Source organism: Cuculus canorus, chromosome 5, assembly GCF_017976375.1.
Source record: "Cuculus canorus isolate bCucCan1 chromosome 5, bCucCan1.pri, whole genome shotgun sequence".
NCBI classification, from domain to species: Eukaryota; Metazoa; Chordata; class Aves; order Cuculiformes; family Cuculidae; genus Cuculus; species Cuculus canorus.
In genome coordinates this window covers 29677564-29695513 of record NC_071405.1, presented here as the reverse complement: position 1 = coordinate 29695513, position 17950 = coordinate 29677564, and the positions used below count along the sequence as shown (strand labels likewise).

The 17950-nt window shown below is 39.6% G+C and overlaps 1 protein-coding gene and 1 long non-coding RNA gene across 6 annotated transcripts in view; both read right to left on the bottom strand.

Moving 5' to 3' along the window:
• The window catches only part of LOC128852332 (uncharacterized), a 72888-nt gene extending 66518 nt beyond the window's left edge, over positions 1–6370 (bottom strand). For both annotated transcript variants that reach the window (XR_008450102.1, XR_008450101.1), the window contains exon 1: positions 2278–6370. This is a non-coding gene — a long non-coding RNA (uncharacterized LOC128852332). The remainder of the gene's footprint in view (positions 1–2277) is intronic.
• Positions 6371–6604: 234 nt separating this feature from the next.
• Positions 6605–17950, bottom strand: part of TECPR2 (tectonin beta-propeller repeat containing 2) — a 49123-nt gene continuing 37777 nt past the window's right edge. For 3 of the 4 annotated variants that reach the window (XM_054066796.1, XM_054066798.1, XM_054066797.1), the window contains 3 exons: positions 11188–11329; positions 9797–9946; positions 6612–9529 (listed from right to left, as the gene is read on the bottom strand). In XM_054066796.1, coding sequence (XP_053922771.1) covers positions 9372–9529; positions 9797–9946; positions 11188–11329 — 450 coding nt within the window. In that variant the 3' untranslated portion in view covers positions 6612–9371. Of the gene's footprint in view, positions 9530–9796; positions 9947–11187; positions 11330–17950 lie in introns of all 4 variants that reach the window. The other variant, XR_008449941.1, reaches the window with a different exon arrangement.

Here is a 17950-nt window from a genome sequence, read left to right as displayed (position 1 = left end):
CAGAGCCTACAAAAACCTGTATTCTTCGTGGTATCAAAACATGAAACTAGAACAGTAATCACAGTATATTTGCCCGTCTTCCTGTTCCTCAGCCTCTGCAGTAGGAAAATACAGTTCTTTATTGGCTTGTTGCTCACTTTTCTATTACTGTAAGATATACCTGCCCTGATCACCATGCTACTCTCAAGCCCACACCCTCATTGTAAAGCTCGTGCTTGACACCCTGCTGAACTTCTGATTAGTGAGGGTCACCCCACCCTGCTCACCACTCAGGTTTACTCCTTTCTGAGCAGCTTTTGGAAACTGCTCCCCAGCACGTACGTCTGTCAGCAGCAAACCTCCAACTCCTGTTTCTTGTTTGCCTGCCCTCCTTCTCCATTGGCCTACAGGTAAAGACAAGTTTATTGCTGATCACCCCTTCAGGTGCTGCTAACACAAGAAAAGATGAAGAAATACATGAGATGGCTGGCTTTGGTGAAAAATCACAGGGTAAACCAGAAAGGAGTTACACCATACAGCTCAGACCTGTTGAAAACAAAGGCTGATATTAAATGTGAGCATACATACGTGGAGGGATCACCTCTGGGGAGAAAGATAATAGAAACCAGCATCTACAGCTTGACAAAAATGGATTTACTACTAAGTTTAACCATTTTCCTTTTCTAAATCCGCCATACTATTACAATGTCAAATCAACGGTGGTCAAACAAATCCCTGTCAGCTTACGCTCTTGACAAACTGATTTTGAAAATAAAAACAAGCAAATAAAACCCCACTTACGTTACAGCTATCACAGGTCATGTTACATGTATTACTAACCAGCTGGTTCCTTTTGTGCCTCCTCTTACAATAAAGAGCACTGTTAACACAGGCCATCAATACACCCTGAATGTTCTCACACATAAACCAAAATAGCTGGAGGACTGACTTGCAGAAATGCTGTGTCCACAGCACAAATGACATCAATGGACAATGGAGGACGCACATGTTCTGCACCTTCAAAAGCCCTGACTTTCTGCTAATGCCATTCAGATTTGGAACAGAACACAAAAGGACATGAGAAGTGAAAACAAGGTGACACCACCTACATAAAAGAATCAAGCAAAGCAACAAAACATTAAATGGCTCTGATAGATGTTCTCATCCCTTTATAGCATTACAGAGATTGTTCCCTTTGTCTAGTCTTAAATGCTTTGTAGAATGGGACTGCCACCATTTCCTGACAGCAGCACAACCTAATAAGCCTTATTGTGAGGAAATGTTTCCTGCCATTAAGTCTGATTCTCCTTTCCTCATTCTTTTTCCTGTAAGTCAGAATTATTCTCCTCAGCATTCCCTGAAACCATCATATTAACTTTACTTACCCTAGCAACCATGGATTAAAGCAGGTATTCTTTAGAGGTTCTTTTACTTTCATTCCTGCCCCTCCCCCAAGTCATTATCTCTGCTTAGTTCACTATTAATACTGGTTTTATGAGAACGTCTTCTCTTAAATTCAGGCGCTTCCAGCATTTTGTAACAACCTGGACATGAACACATCAGTATTAGAAGGAAAAGAAACTATGTTAGCACTATGCAATGAGAAAGAGCTTCACCCTGAAACAGGTAAAACCACAAATATTACACAAGACCTACTACACAGATCCCCCTTCCCAAGCAGTGGCATAGAATGGCTTCCAAAGATACTCCTGACTCATCTGCACTACAGCAGAGACACTGGGATAAATAGGGGAAAAAGAACGTGTTTGCTTCCCCAAGTGTCAAGCACATTAAAACTTTGTGTCACTGCTAAGGAAGACAGACACTCAGTACCTGGCTATCACTTGATAAAAGTAGATGCATTTATTTTGCAAAATCACTTGCCTGGGATGGCTTCCAAAAACATCACTTACTTAGCTGAAGAGAAGCACAGTTGCCTCTAGAGATGTCATATAGCACAGCCTTAGATCCTACTAATAACATTTCTGAAGTCATATCCAGATCCATTGCCGTGAAAGCTTTGTTATGGACTAAATATGAAAGCCAAGCATTCCAATATTCCCCACTTGCCTCTCTGTGTTTTCACAAAATCATTTTTCAAAATAATTAAAATTATTTTTTTTCTAGTTACCATGGTATTATGGCTGATACGGATGTTCCTTAAGCTTAATGAGACAACTGAATTCAAATATTGCAAATCTGCTATTGGGAAAACAGCTAAACACAAACCAAGAGACCAATGATACCAATGACAATAAACAAAAATAACCTCATATTCATAGATGACAGATTACTTACTCTTTTTGGGAAAGCAAGAACATGTACTACATTTCTACTGCAGCTGTGTTTCCAGAGCGGTCATTCTCAAACGATGGTCCCATCAGACGCTGACAAGTGGACCAGATTTGGTTTACAGAAGTGTACGACTCATGCAGTGCTTTTTATTAAAAGCCTGATGGAAAAAGCAGAGGAAAATCTGCAAGGAACTTTTCGTGGTGACTCACATCAACCCATTCAAGAATTTGGAGAAACACTATTTTAAGTTTATTTACCCTGTACAAGGTGGTACTTGCAAAACAGAGATCAATAATGAAAGATGAGAACCTTGAATGCAGAAAGCGTTAATGGTATTCAAATCATTTGAGTACACAGAGACAGGACTAATCGTTGGGTCTGTTAAACACTAAATTTCAAAAATACCCAGCTCAAGCTGAAAGTCATTGTGACCCATTCAGGTCCACAGGAAACTGTAGATGGTAGGTGCAACAAGAGCTGTGCTACTCCCCACAACACTAACTTTTTAAATGGAAAATTGTATGAAATGTGGTGAAATTCACTATGAAGTGAGCATGAGGAAGTTACATTCCTAACACCTGACCCAGGATGTGATTTATGTCTGTTACACCCATCTTGGATGACTTTAGGAACTGTAGCAGGGAACCCTAGACCTAAGGCAAGAATCCTGAATCCTTAAGAGACAGACTGAAGAAACCATGTTTTCCTAGATCTGCAAAAGATTTCCATTATCCACTATGGAAGCTGGCAAAACTTGCAAGGCAGGGAATCATATGTAGGCTCTGAGTCTGCCCATACTGCCCAGAACAATGTGCTATGAGATACACTGAAGTCTAGCTCTTAGCAGTACAGTTCTGCAGAGACAATATTCTTCTTTAGGTCTCTGAACCTGACAGCAAGATAGATGCCAACCTGCTCCTAAAACTGGATTTGAGAAGTTACTGGATATATGATTGTGAAACTTAGGAACTGAATGAAGCATGGTATTTTTAAGTGAAAGCTGAGCTCACCTTGCTCAGTATGCTTTGAAAACTCATCTGGCAAGATACCGCATCTCTTCCCCATTAAAAACATCTGTCACATCTAAAATAAGGTTTAAGAAGTGACCATACTGCAAGCAGCCAGCAATGGTGAAATGCATACTGCAAAGGACTGTAGGCAAGGTTAAAAGTAATGCAAAAACCTATTGGCTTTAACTTCAATTTCAATAAAATACCAAAGCTTAACTAGAAGGAGCTGCTTTGCTACATCCCTGGACCCAGACTCCTGTCCTAGAGCAAGAGCAATCAGAAGTGGCAAGATGGGAAAGACAATGACACAAAACACTCAGAATTGCCTCTACACAGCCCTGTTTTTTTTCTCTCAGGAATGCTCCATATGGGTGCCAGGTAATCGTGTAGCTCTGCATGGAAGGACAGGAGAAAGCTCTCTCCACTAAGCAACGAAAACAAGTCAGCAAACCTTAAAAGCAACAGCATTCAGCTCTCCAATGTATCTGTTCTTAGTACAAACACATACTACAGATTCTTTTGTTGTTGTTTTAAACAGAGTCTTCACACTGACAATATTTTAAGCAACCAGCTAATTAGACCTACAGCCCAGTAGATCTCCTACACAAGTACCTATGGCATTAATGTTGATATTTAACAAGCTCAGCATTATTATTACAGCAATTATAAAGTGAATTAACAGAGCTAAATCTGTTATTTCAAAGTTTTACACTGATTATTTACCATCTTCTCTTCAACTTAAAAGGCCTGACTTTCACCACAGCACCATGGAATGAAGTGCAAACTCACTGCTTCAGATGTTTGTTACTCCCAATTTGGAGCACTGGGTGCAGCTCACAAATGGAACAGACTATAGCCCATCTGTTGAGGCAGAGAACGGATTTAGCAAGACAAGCGTGGGAGCTAAGCAAGTAAAATCTCAGTCATCCTAGCCATTACACTACCTACTTTGCACTTCTCATGATCTGGCTGGTCTGTCCCCCCATAATAACCAGGGATTGTGGGATTTCTTGCTGGCAGTTATATTGTTCCCTCTGCAGCTCAACCAAATTCATTTGTTTTTGTACATCCCCCTGCTGCGCAGTCAGGCACATGTGCCAGGCAGTCTACTGGGGGCTTCCCTTGAACTTTCCTCTCAGTCTTTTATTTTTTCTGGGAGAGGTCCAATTAGCTCCATCTTTCACCTCACCCAAGGAGTCCTTGCTAAATTCATCCAGCCTATGGTTAAGCCAAATACAGCAGGGTAACAAGTTCAGCAAGAAGTGACCTATCCAGTATCCTTATTTCATGCTTTAACAGACATTAACATATATACTTCACCTCCATTCTATACACAGGGTACATATGCATACTCGTAACAGAGAAGCTTCCCGCCAACGGCTCACTGTACTGATGAGACAACAGGTCTACTGAATACAAATACCACACACAGACAACTTGTATACATTCCGGATGTTAAATACAGGGCATTAACACAATTCTGTACACATCTGGAGGTATATTTTCTCCAGATATGAGATTCAAAACACAAGTATTGTAAATGGAAGTCCTTTTTTATCTCTGCCACAAATGAATTTCAACTGAGGAAATGAGAAAGGTTTATTAAAAAGGAAAAAATAAGTAAGTGGCTTATTCTATAGTGGACAGAAATAGTGAACAAAGTTTGAAAGATTCATTCATAACTACAGCTCCACTCAGCGCTATTCAGCTGTGCAATATTTGGTGCCTCTATCAGAGAATCAAAGGCTATAAAAATCAGTATATTTTATAGGCATTTCTGAAGGCCAAGGTAGAAAGAGCATTTTTCATTTTGGAGGATTTTGGGATTTTCTGGTATTTTACTATCATCGTATTAGCTTTTACAGAATAGAAATCAAAGCTTTTTTATGTGCGTGTGTGTGTATACATAGACCTAAAAATGTTTGTAAGTCCACATTCCATAAGAACAAAGTTTCTCAAACAGATCTTTTATTTTTCTATGGTGTTTTTTCCCCCACTATCATCCAAGCAGAATTTTAACATTATGGCTAATACAACAACTTTGATAGATCTATTCAAATAGACTGAGTCAGACAAACTCGAAGACCAAAGGAATCCCAATGGTAATCCCAATGGTAATTTCACCTCGCTTCCTGTATGACACCAGCCACAGTATTATCTATGTTTCCTGCACTGAACCCAAAACCTCGCTTCCTGTATTGATTTCAACTGATGAGAAATCCATAGCTATTAATGCGATAAACCTAGCTGTAGCCATTCAGCAGTCTAAGATTACTTATTCAGATATTTTAATCTTTATCAGTGGAACTCTAGCTATAACACTTCACAAAAAGAAAATTACTATAATTCAACTTTCACTTCTCAATAATAAAATCTAGTACTTCATATTGCAAATTCTCTTCTGCTCTGTTGATGGGTGAGTGGTTATTTTTAACTGCAATAACTCATTATCAAACAATCAGAGTGATCCACTTTGTTTGGCAAGGGATACATCAGCTCTCTGCTGGCTACTTGCCACCATAATGCTATTTCCGACATGCAACTTTCACTTTCAGGAAGGCTGTAAGAGGAATACAGTCTGTGTATCACATTTTACAGCTAGAAATCCTCAATCCAGATCTTATCTCTCTACTAAAGCAGCAATGCAATGTAGACAGGGCTGGTTATCATAAAATCTGAAGATCAGAAATTTTTTACAAAGGTAATGAGAGCTCCATATCTTCATATGTGATTTATGCATTTCTAACTGCTACTTAAAAAGGCAAAGCCACACGCATAGAAGCACTTGAACTACAAGTCTTCACACTCAGAACAGCATTGTTGTCTCAAGGTTGTTCCTTGAAATCTATCCAGAACTCTAGCTGAAACAACCTTCAACAGCTCAGTCATTAAAGAGAGTTCTAAGAGAGAAGCAAAAAGACAAGCCAGAATGCCATGCTAGTCTGAAATAACCCACAAACGCCTTTCAGATACTCGACAGGAATAATCTATTGAGAAGGAACGTAGAGGAGTTACAGTGTTCAGACCTTGTGTCCACCAATGGAGGAGGAAGAAATGGGGGGTGGCTGTTTCACACGATCTCATCACCTAAGCTGTGACACCGCCTTCCCTGGAGGTGTTTAAGGAACGGGTGGATGAAGTACTTAGGGACATGGTTTAGGGAGTGTTAGGAACGGTTGGACTCGATGATCCAATGGGTCCTTTCCAACCTTGTGTGATTCTGTGATAAGGGTTCCTCCTGCATAACAGCAACAGGCTGGTGCTGTAGGACTTCCACTTCCCTGCAGAAACCAGCAGAACTCGTTTGCCAAGAAAAAAGCTATCATAATTAGCAAGGCCATCTGAATCTGAAGATGATTCCCATAGCTTGAAGTGGGTTCAAGTGTCACAATCATTGCTATGCTTTCTTGTGTGACATCGCATAGGTTACAACTCTGTCAGGACACAGTTCTCCCTTATGGGAAGTGAAGCCAAGGTGCTCACTTTAACTGTAACAGCAGCAGAGACGTCAAGGCCAGACACCCAGGAAGTCTCCCAATGAGCTCAGATATTTTAAACTGCAAGGACAGTACAGCATGTGGTACAACCACCTATTTTTTGCTTGGACATTTTCTACCTGTGACCACACATGCATATTCTTCACTGAATACTAAAATATTTGACATGCAAGTGCAATTTTTATTTAGCACGTAAGAAGAGACTTATTTACTACTATTATAGCAAGACCATCTTAATGCAGAAGCAATGAGCTTAGTATTATGAGAAGTGTTTAACTGTCTTGAGAAGTGTTTAATTGTCTTTGCTTGGAAAATTACCATTTTGCTGGTTTGACACAACTGTCAATTAAAATATATAAAAACCCTACAATATTCAGGTCCTTCCATCATCATTACCATATTACCTGGGGTAATAGGGGAGGGGTTTCATGAGCACATCTGTCTTCTGCATCAAGACAATTTCCAGATACAGTAAACTCTTGTGAATCATGCAACAGATGAGTCTTACCACAGTAACTTATTTCTTAAAAATCTAGTTTATTGCACTTGTCTCAAAGCACAAACAAACCAAAAAACCTAAATACAGAAGTAAAAAAAAAACCCTTCTAATTTCATCAAAACTACCCTAAAAAGGAGCTCTTGACACCAATTTAATATTAATGACCATAGCAAGGTACATTATTATACAGTAAACAAACAACTAGCAAGCTCAAGCCATTACTAAGATGACTTCAAAAAATGTAATATAAAAGTGTCACTTAAATAATGCCACTGTACTTGAGCATCTGGTGCTTGGCAGGGCGCAGAGAAGTACTCGTGTCCCTTCTCCAAAGTGACTGACCCAGGAGCTGCCACAAGACACTTTTAAGCTGAGTTTCACCTTCTTTGGGGTCCTCAAGATACCAAGCTATGCTTGCATAAAAAAGACTATGTATCTTCACAAGCTGATTCCTTTACAATCCACTGCCAGACAGGCTAAAAAAACCCTCTGGGGTAATCTCCATATACGGATAAGATGGCAATGAAGCAAACATATCATCTGTAAAAGGGAAACAAATCTGTTCTCCCTGTAAGACTGAAAGATCAGACTGAGAACTGACAGTCAATACCACAAGTGCTACTAAAAAAAGTGACATAACTTGGTTCTCTCTCCACCGATTCACGTTCTCACCTTGCACAGCGTTTGTTCCAAGTTTACTGCAGTACATGTATGAATTATTCTGAAAGAGAACAGAGGTTAAAAAGAAAATACATCCTTTTCCATACGTATTAAGTTCTCAAAACAGAAACATCCCCACTTTTCAACTCCTGGACTGTTCTGAAGCTGGCTCTTTTACAGGTTGGTTAGAAGCTGTTTAAGACATTCTGATAATTTATAAGCTTAGAAAGAACACAAAATAACTTCTCTGCCTACATTCCGAACTCAAGTTCTCTCATCTATAGTTCTATTGCTTAAAAAAGATGAGGTATCTTTCAAAGAAGATTTAGATTTTAAAGAAAAATAAACGGCAATGATTAACTTAGGTTACTTCCCAGTTCATCACATACCTCTGCTGCAACATCTGTTAAGTATAAGACACTTCAAAATTTAGCTAACATAGCTAAAAATCAGAATATTGTTAAGCATTTTCTCACAATATCACTATTTCAATGGGATACATAGGTAATTCTATCAATTACCACTTTTCTTTTCACACATCTAAGTTTGGTACTCAAAATAATTTGAGTCCACGTGTTAAAGCACTGGCTGGAGGCACAAATACAGCACAACAGGAATTACAAAAGCTGCCTTGTACATTCCTGCTCTGTACTACAAACCCAACATGCAACTTCTTCCTGCTCCAAAGTAGGACTTAGCCCCAAAAATCTGTCAGCTTCCTGACAGCTGTCTAAAATCATCAAACTTCCCCCTGACATTAGGTGTAATCCAAACTTCTCCCTTGTCAATGAAGCCAAATTATGAACCATATTTCTAGAACTGGACGGTTAGTATAACCTTGCAGATATTTATATGGGAATGGATCAAACTAAGTTCATTTCAACACCAATGCTGTGTAATCATGATGTTCTGAGATCTTACTAAGAAATACTTTGCCGTATTTTCTTCCATGCTGCAAGGGAAAATAATTCTAAATAATGTGCAATAGCCGGAGAGAGTTTCCATCAGTTTGGTGATCCAAGTACACGAAGAAATTGAGAAATGTTTGATGTTTCTGCTGTAGAGAGAAATATTTAATGCAACAGAATTCCTTCTCAAAATAAGTACATGTGTATTAGTGTGCATGCTGTTGTGAAATAGTCACTTTCATCACCATTAAGATTAACTTAAGAGTTATATTTCCAAAGGAGCTTCTACAGTAGTAGAGTATAACAATTGCAGTATACCCCACCTAAAGACTTTCTCAAGAGATACTGGAACAAACATCAGAACTCACAGCTTGAAGGCTATTTAACAGGTCAGTTTTTCAATACAAAAGTGCTAATATCACAGGTCCAATACGAGTGGCTTTTAGATCCAACATTCTGTACATACATTACAGAAATTCTGTATGTCCTGTTTTTTTTCACTGCTTCACAAGCTTGAGAAACTTCATATCACTTCCCATTCATCTTCAAAATCATCAGGGTGAAGTAGAAGAGAAGTGTCATTACTTTTCTGCAAGCTATGGGAACGGCTAAAGGTCTTAGTGAGTCGCTGGAGAAGGGATCCTGAAGTACTGATCGCCCACAGGTCATCTAGAGGGGTCACTGCAAAGCATAAATTATCCAACTTTTAATTAAGGAAGCAGGTCCCAATTATAAACATTAAATAAATAACATTTGGATCTATTTGCCTAATTATATCCAGAGAAGACTTTTACTAATGTGACAAGAGCACTCTTGGTCAAAGTCAATATAGTCAACACAGCATTTAGATTATGCAGCTCTTCCAGCGTATGGTTAGTTTGAGCACCATCAGGCAGAAGTCAAAGCAGACATCACAATGGTTTGGACTGCCATGCAGAACCAACTTACCTGTTAAATGTGAGACATTACCAGGAATCTTCTTCCAGTAGTCTCCTGCGGGATTCTTGTCAGTAATGCCGTATCGACGAGCTACATCTCCATTTGGACAGCGTGCCCAAACGGTTCTCGTACTTATAGCCAGCTGACAAGCCTGCAAACCTAAAGATAATTGGACACGAAGATGGAAGAGTCATGGGCTGCCTTCCATACTAAATACACTTGCAGAAAAATTTATTAAGCGAAGAAGGCAAGACTAACAGTTTTTACATATTCTTCTATTACTACTAGAAAAGAACTCTCCATTATAAAAGGCATAAAGAAATACCTAGTTTTCCAGGAGGGTTTCTAAGAAAGGATTGGCAAGAAGGCTATGTAGGACTACATATCTCCTTACTTTAGAGTAGTTGAACAGAGTAGATGCTATTTGAATTCCAGCTTCTGGCCCTGTGTAAGCAGAACATCAGAGACCAGGCCACTTGCAGCACGTGAAGTACTGGGCAAAAACCCCCTTTTTAATCGCACATTTTGTACTCGCTGCATCTATTGACCAGGAAGGTACCACACTGTGGATACATTTTGTTATGTGGCCACAGCCACAAGCAACAACCAACTAGGGGATCTTCAAAACATACTTCTGGAGCCTCCGCTTATTTTACTATCAAAGGAGGAATAATCCAACAGTTGTAACTTCAGTTTGTCTAAAAATGGTTAACCTTATAGACACAGTGGACTTTCTTTTCCTGAGAAAGCAAGTACTCTGCAATTAAGTGCCATGCATTTATTCAGTGAAAAATCTTTATAAAGCAGACAGCACCAACACACAGTTATTTAGAAACAAATAACCAAAGTTTAGTTTTATTTATAGGCAAGGCAAAAATATAATTTCCTGATCTAGAATGCACCCAGCATACAGAATTAATAGAAAGGTGTGAAAAACAGTATTAGGCTTTCTTTAGCCACATCTAGATAGGAGCCCTGTGTTGTGTCACATTTAAATATAAAAATTCCCACAGCCTAATTCCACAATAGGAGAGTAGCCTCCTATTGCTTTGCTTAGGAATATGGTTTTAGCTCTAACTGAAAGGAACTGTACTATTTATTAATTCGATGGCAGCAGCCTGAAATAACACACCAGGGAAATTCATTAAAAAAAATTACCAGATTTCTCTTCAGTTAACTACTTGGAGTTTTTAAGCAAAACCAAGGTCCCCTTTAAAAGATAACCCTTACCAGATACTTTACTATGTTCCTATAAATAAGCACACTTGATTGCTGAGGAAAAAATATCTGATTTAACAATTGCTGTCCAATTTAAAAAGCAACAGGGGGAAAAAAAAACCTCAAAGAACAATACTCAGAAAATCACAGAAAGAACAAGGAACTGATGCATTAGTGTTTACCTGGTACATGTTCCCAGTCAGTGCCTACAGGCATTTCATCTGTAATTCCAACTCGTACATGGACATTCCATTTGCTATCAATTGCCCACAACATCTGATCATTTGGACTTGAATGAATGCTGACCAAGTTGATTCCTACTGGCTATAAAAATTAAGCACAGTATTTAAACTTTGTACTACTGTATCTTTGTACTGCTGTATCACTTGTTCTTCACAGAGTACACAAGAAAAGTAGAATATTTACCAGATACTAAAGACGGGAAGAAATTTGATTGACATTTTATTTGTAATTGTACAAAACTACTGAATTTCCAAAAAGTCAATCCCTTCCTAAATAGAACAGGAACATGAATGAATGTCTCCCAAAGTCACTGATAAAGATATTCATATTTAATATTACACATCAGAGTCTAATAATATTAGTATTCACCACTGTTATTCCAATCAGGTACAGTTACATTGTCAGTTGAAGAGGGAATTCTTCCACTGAAATGCACAAAGTGCAATATTTTCCTCTTGTCTTCCTGAAAATGTCCTTAACACAACTACCTCTGCACTATGTCTCCAAACATATACAAGCAGTACATTTCTATAGTCTGAATGTCCCCTGTTAGCAATGCAGTGGTGATCTGCTCTCTTCCCCGAACTTCATTCTACAGGAATATGACTGCAGAACTCACTGCAGACCACAACATTACTGGAGCAGCCACACCTGCAGGAGAGCATCCACAACACTATCTGTTGGCAAATCCAAGTGAAGCACGCATTCCATTCAGCTCCCAGGCAAGTCCTTGCTCTCTCTCCTTCTATGCAGATTTGCCTTAATTGCTGTTCAAAATCGGTATTACTGACCGCGTTTTACAGACATCATAAAGATGGTCATGCTGTAGTAAAATATATCAGAGAACATGCTTGAATGTATGCAAACTTAAAGTACAAATGTACTTTAAATAAAAAGCAGATAAGAACAAGAAAAAAAGTTACTCTGCATATCAGCCTAATAAGGTCATTGAGGAAGACGGTAAGACGCTTTGAAATACATTACCACCTCACAAAGCAGCACTGCATTTCTTGCTTTAGACTCACAGGTAAAAGATTAATTTCCAGTGTGATAAATGTAACAGCAAGCAGCTCTTTGCATGTATAAGACTGGGAATACAGAAGCATAATCTGCATGTGTATATATGTACACGACCCAGTCCCAGATTGGCCTTCTGTATACCTAACAGTTACCTGCTCTGGTTTTGCTTTTAAAATTCCAGCGCTAACAAGTATCTGACCCAGTGGTAACCAAGCTGGACTTGAATCACCAAATCAATCCCATCTATTCAGGCTGCAAGGCCTTTAACAGACTCTCTTCTAGTATTTGAGCCCTCAGCAGGTACTTGCACTCTGTTAGAAGCCTGAGGCTGGTAGAGGCTGGATGACCCCTGGTCACAGTAAACTCACAATGGCTGCAGTTTGAACACACTGTAAGACATTCATTGTCTTCAAGAGTGTTGATGGCAAAGGATATATGACCGCCTAGCTACTTTCAAACTGGTATTCTGCCCTGTTACAAATAATCTAAACTTCTGCATTGCAAAATAAAACAAAACCCCAAAACCAAGCAAAAAAATACCCAAACCCCAACAAAAACTGAACACCCCCAAACCCCATACAACTCTCCCCTTCAGTATTGCAGCCTCTTCACTGGAAGTTATACATACTGCCAGCCCTGTTCCTGTTTCTCGCCTCCATTATTTGCTTTCTATGGCTGTTTTGGCTCGGACTCCTTCCTGCTTCCCCCTGCTCACCTCCCCACACCACTGGCATGCAGCGTGCCTCACTACTGTGCTGCTTCCACTTTTATCTCATCCCTCTCCATACTTCTGCTCTTGTAGTTCCATGTTTTCAAATAAGGGAGGTGTGCAATTAATAGCTAGTGCAGACTGAGCTACTGCACATACCAGGAGATATTTGCTTTTTTTCTTTCTTCCTTTTCTTTTTTTTTTTTTTTTTTTTTCCCCAAATCCACTGATCTCCTCCTCCCTGCAATCTTCTTCTACCACAGTCACATCTCCCTCAGATCCAGGACTTTGCCACTCTTCCATTTTCTCCATGCCACAAAATGCCAGTGTGTACATGTATGCTCCACCTCTGACACACACTTCACGTTCCAGCTACATTTCTTCACAAACTGTGCCAAACAGCTTCGTCTGACACTTCTTATGGAACTGTGGGGATTTGTGCACCTTGGTCTCCTTGGTCTCCTTTGTGCACCTTGGTCTCCTTGGTCACCTTGTGCACTCTGACATATCAGGATCCTATTCCTTTCTTTCTCTGTTCATTTATCTAGAAAACAAGTCCCTAAGAAAGAACTGCTGTATTTCATCCAGAAAGACTTACTAAGCGCTAAGACACACCAGGTACCTAAGGCTGTGCATTACTACATATTTACAGGTAGTGGGAGTCAAGAAAAGCTCACAAAATACCCCAAAGGGGTAGCATGAAAGGAGTTGCATGAGGCTCAGCAAGATTGTTTCTTATACCACTGCAGGTTCAAGTATAATCAAAGCAATTACCTTTACCCTATTCTGCAGCACCCACATATCTAAGAAACAAATGGAGAAAAACAAGTTCAAAGTAACAACCCTACAAGCTTGGACAAAAATTTTTCTCATTCGTTGTTCTTCTAGGTGAGCTCCTGCTTCCTTCTCAAGTTTACCCATCTCTCTGTGTATTGCACTTTTAGCTTCTCTCCCCTTTCCAGGCTACTTTTGGATAAACTCACATCAGTAAAGGCAATCCTCCTACTCACTCTCGTTATAAAGAACCCAGGCAATGCACCATTGGCAGCATTCATGTGAACAGAAAACACGCCACTCCACTGCACAAAATAGTGACAAGACATTAGACACTGAGCAACATGTCCAGGTTATTATTGCAGCGCTACAGACTGGGGGAAGAATGGCTGGAGAGCTGCACAGAAGAGAAGGACCTGGGGGTGCTGGTTGACAGCCAACTGAACATGAGCCAGCAGTGTGCCCAGGTGGCCAAGAAGGCCAACGGCACCTTGGCTTGTATCAGAAATGGGGTCACCAGCAGGTCCAGGGAGGTTATTCTCCCTCTGTACTCAGCACTGGTGAGACCGCATCTCGAGTACTGTGTTCAGTTCTGGGCCCCTCACCACAAGAAGGATGTTGAGGCTCTGGAGCGTGTCCAGAGAAGAGCAGTGAAGCTGGTGAGGGGGCTGGAGAACAAGTCTTATGAGCAGCGGCTGAGAGAGCTGGGGTTGTTTAGCCTGGAGAAGAGGAGGCTGAGGGGAGACCTTATTACTCTCTACAACTACCTGAAAGGAGGTTGTGGAGAGGAGGGAGCTGGCCTCTTCTCCCAAGTGACAGGGGACAGGACTAGAGGGAATGGCCTGAAGCTCCGTCAGGGGAGGTTCAGGTTGGATATCAGAAAAAAATTCTTCACAGTAAGAGTCATTGGGTACTGGAACAGGCTGCCCAGGGAGGTGGTCGAGTCGCCTTCCCTGGAGGTGTTTAAGGAACGGGTGGATGAAGTACTTAGGGACATGGTTTAGGGAGTGTTAGGAATGGTTGGACTCGATGATCCAATGGGTCCTTTCCAACTTTGTGATTCTGTGATTCTGTGATTCTGTGATTCTTAGAGACTGCTGCAGGGGTTTTTACACCTTCTTCTGTAGGCAGCCACCTCCAACAGCGAGGTGTTCTCATGGCTACCACAGTAGGGTGGACAATATTAACTGCCAATTCTCTTGATGTATTGTACCATATTTTCGAACAATCATATTAATATTGTCTCACTTACCCTTCATTTTCACTAAGTCTTAATTACCATAAGAACGCTTTAAATATTTTATGATTTATATAACAAGAGACAAACGTCTACAGCTGCAGTTAGATTAAGTAGTTTTCTCACAGTAGTAGATATCTGTGCAAATTTATATGTCTGCTGATAACATTTCAGAGATTGATTACTATGAAAACCAATACATTATTTCTCTGTAGCCTCTTCTCAGCTGGTTTAACTTCCAATAGCATTTGTGAGATTTATACAGCTTGACTGTTAATGTGTCATACTTATAATTTATTGAATAGTTTGGAATTTCTCTCAGCCTTCCTCCTCAGGTGCTGACACACTAAACTCTTTACAGGTTTACCCACAATACTCATCACTATGAGAGACTGCCCTGTTATGGAGTAACTCAAAAAAACACCCAGGAGACTGAGTGTTTTAGCCAAAAACAGAATGCAGATCCTCCCATCCTCTGGTCTTGTGCCTCAGCTACAGAACTCACAGTTGCTGTCCGTTTCTTCATATTAAGGATTTCCTATTACCGCCATGGACCACAACATATGCCAACTGCATACTTTTCAACATTTAAAACTACATTCTAAGAGCTGTGAATTCTAGAATTCTAGAATACTGTGAATTCTAAGAGCTGTGAATATCTTTATTGACTGCCATAAACAAAACCAATCAAAAATAGCTCGCTAACACCCAGGTGTCTGGTGAGAAAACAATGCTGATAAAATGAAGCAAACTTGAAAGAAGCACTTAAGGGACAAATTGTTAAATGATACAAAGAAACATTATCTATGCTAAGCATTTTAAGTTACACACTTGTCCATTAGCTTTAAGATTCTGAGCAAGTCACTTCATTTCTTTCTGTAAACCACAGAGAAATAAGCTTCAGAGTAAGAACTTAATTTAAACAATAGTAGCAAACAAAACCCAAAGTAAAACTAGTACAGTTGCCCCTACTTTCCCCCCCCCAACCTACTACTCAAAAGTTTTGTTTTATTGTAACCACTTTAGTCACCACCAAACCCAAAGCACAATGCTTCTACTTCCTTGTCAAGGAGGAAAGGAAAAACACACACAGGCATCAGAACATTTTCCACGTCACTTTTCAGGAGCACATAGTCCATGCATCAGCAGACCTCCACTATCTCTGTTCTGCAGCAAATATCCAGGATAAGGAAGACTAAACATTCACAGTCTGTCCAAGCCCAATCTTTCCTACAACAGGTTCATGACTACAAGCAGCACAAAGGTTCTCCTTACTTTTAAAAAGCAAATCATTTAACACTTCCAACTGGTCTAGGCCAGGCTGTAAGCAGGTCACACCAGAGGCGCTTGCTAAAATAAAAACATCTTGTTTTCCTCTGCAGAGAAGTTCAAGGCAATATATGAGAGAAGGAAGGATTATAAATCTCTGTTTAGTCTTTCTGGAAGCGACATGTTCAGTAGTGCTGTGATTGAAGTTTCAGAAAAAGATTATTATTTATTGACTGAAGCACTACAGCACTATTTTCCTCAGAAGCCTTCGAACAACACCACGACCCTTTCCTCCACTTTCTGCCTTTAGTGAATAAACAGATGGAGGACTTAGTTGGGTATCACCAGTCTACAGCTAGCACAATTCGGAAGAAAAGTCAAAGCCATGGAGTCAACTCCTTGATCCCTCCATTGACGGCTCAAAATATTTTATTCCAAGGGTTCTTCTCACAGAAACATAGGAAAGACAACATATGGCATCAAATCCTAGAAAAAGTCATACGAATTCCTGCGACCATTCATACGAATTCCTGCGACCGTTCACCGCGATAAAGCTCAACAGAAGCAAAAAATATTTAGTACAACTGTTTCTTCCAAGCAATTAAAAAAATAATGAAAAAAATAATGCAATCACTTTAAAGACCATACAAAGTACACGCCTACTCAGGTTTACCCAATTGCCTTCTGGACACACTGGGTTATAGCTAAGATAATGAACTGCAGTGTAGAAGATGAGCTGTCTGTAAGTACTCCTACAGATATTTTTAATAACATGCTGAAAAACTGAACTATTATGACAGGAATGACTATGTTTTTAGAGAAATGTATGTTAATTAAATTCTATGTGCAACAACTTCCCATGAAACAGAAAATAATTTAGCATGAGATAATAAAAACCTTGTATAAGCAAGGTTCTGAGTAACCAAGGCATGTTTTTCTTTTGTGTTTTTTTTTTTTAAAAAAAACACACCTTTAGCAAGCATCAGTAAAACACCCTCTCAAGCAGCCTATGTCAGTTAAGTACACCAATCTAGTTTTTGAAACTTAAATACACTACTGAGGAAAGTAAAGCATTTTTGTAAGGGAAAAACACTCATGTATTTTTAACTTCAGCCTCCGCTCCTGCCTTGCTCTGACAATTTTAAATAGTTATTAAATCATTGCTTTTTCCGCCATTTTGCTTTTTAGTTTTTCTCCATGCTATTTAACATGTTTGTGATGACAGTGACAGACCTTTTTACCAAAAATTCCCATTTTGTTACCGCACTGCTTTATAAGCAAATGCATATAACCTTTATGTGTCACAATTCATTTATATAATCGAGGGTGGGGCAAACACATGTAGAAAAATAATTGAAAAAATAACTAAAACAATGTAAAAAATTAAAAAACTAACAAATGTTTATGAATTCTGAAAAGTTACAATCTGTCAGAATGCAAAACATATCCTATAAACTAGAGGAACACTGAAAGTGCCCTCCAGATACAATTAGAATTTATTTAGTACTACTCATGCAGTGCTAAAGCTCTGGACTAAGACTAAGTACTGTCCCAGGTAAAGCAAGTCCTCCAAATAAAAGGCAAAGCAATGTAACACACTACTGGATAAAACTAGCAGTACTCCAGGGGTCAGAGATCAGAAATGACATCGCTGCCTCCCACAGAGGCATCCATTGCCATCATAGATGATCCA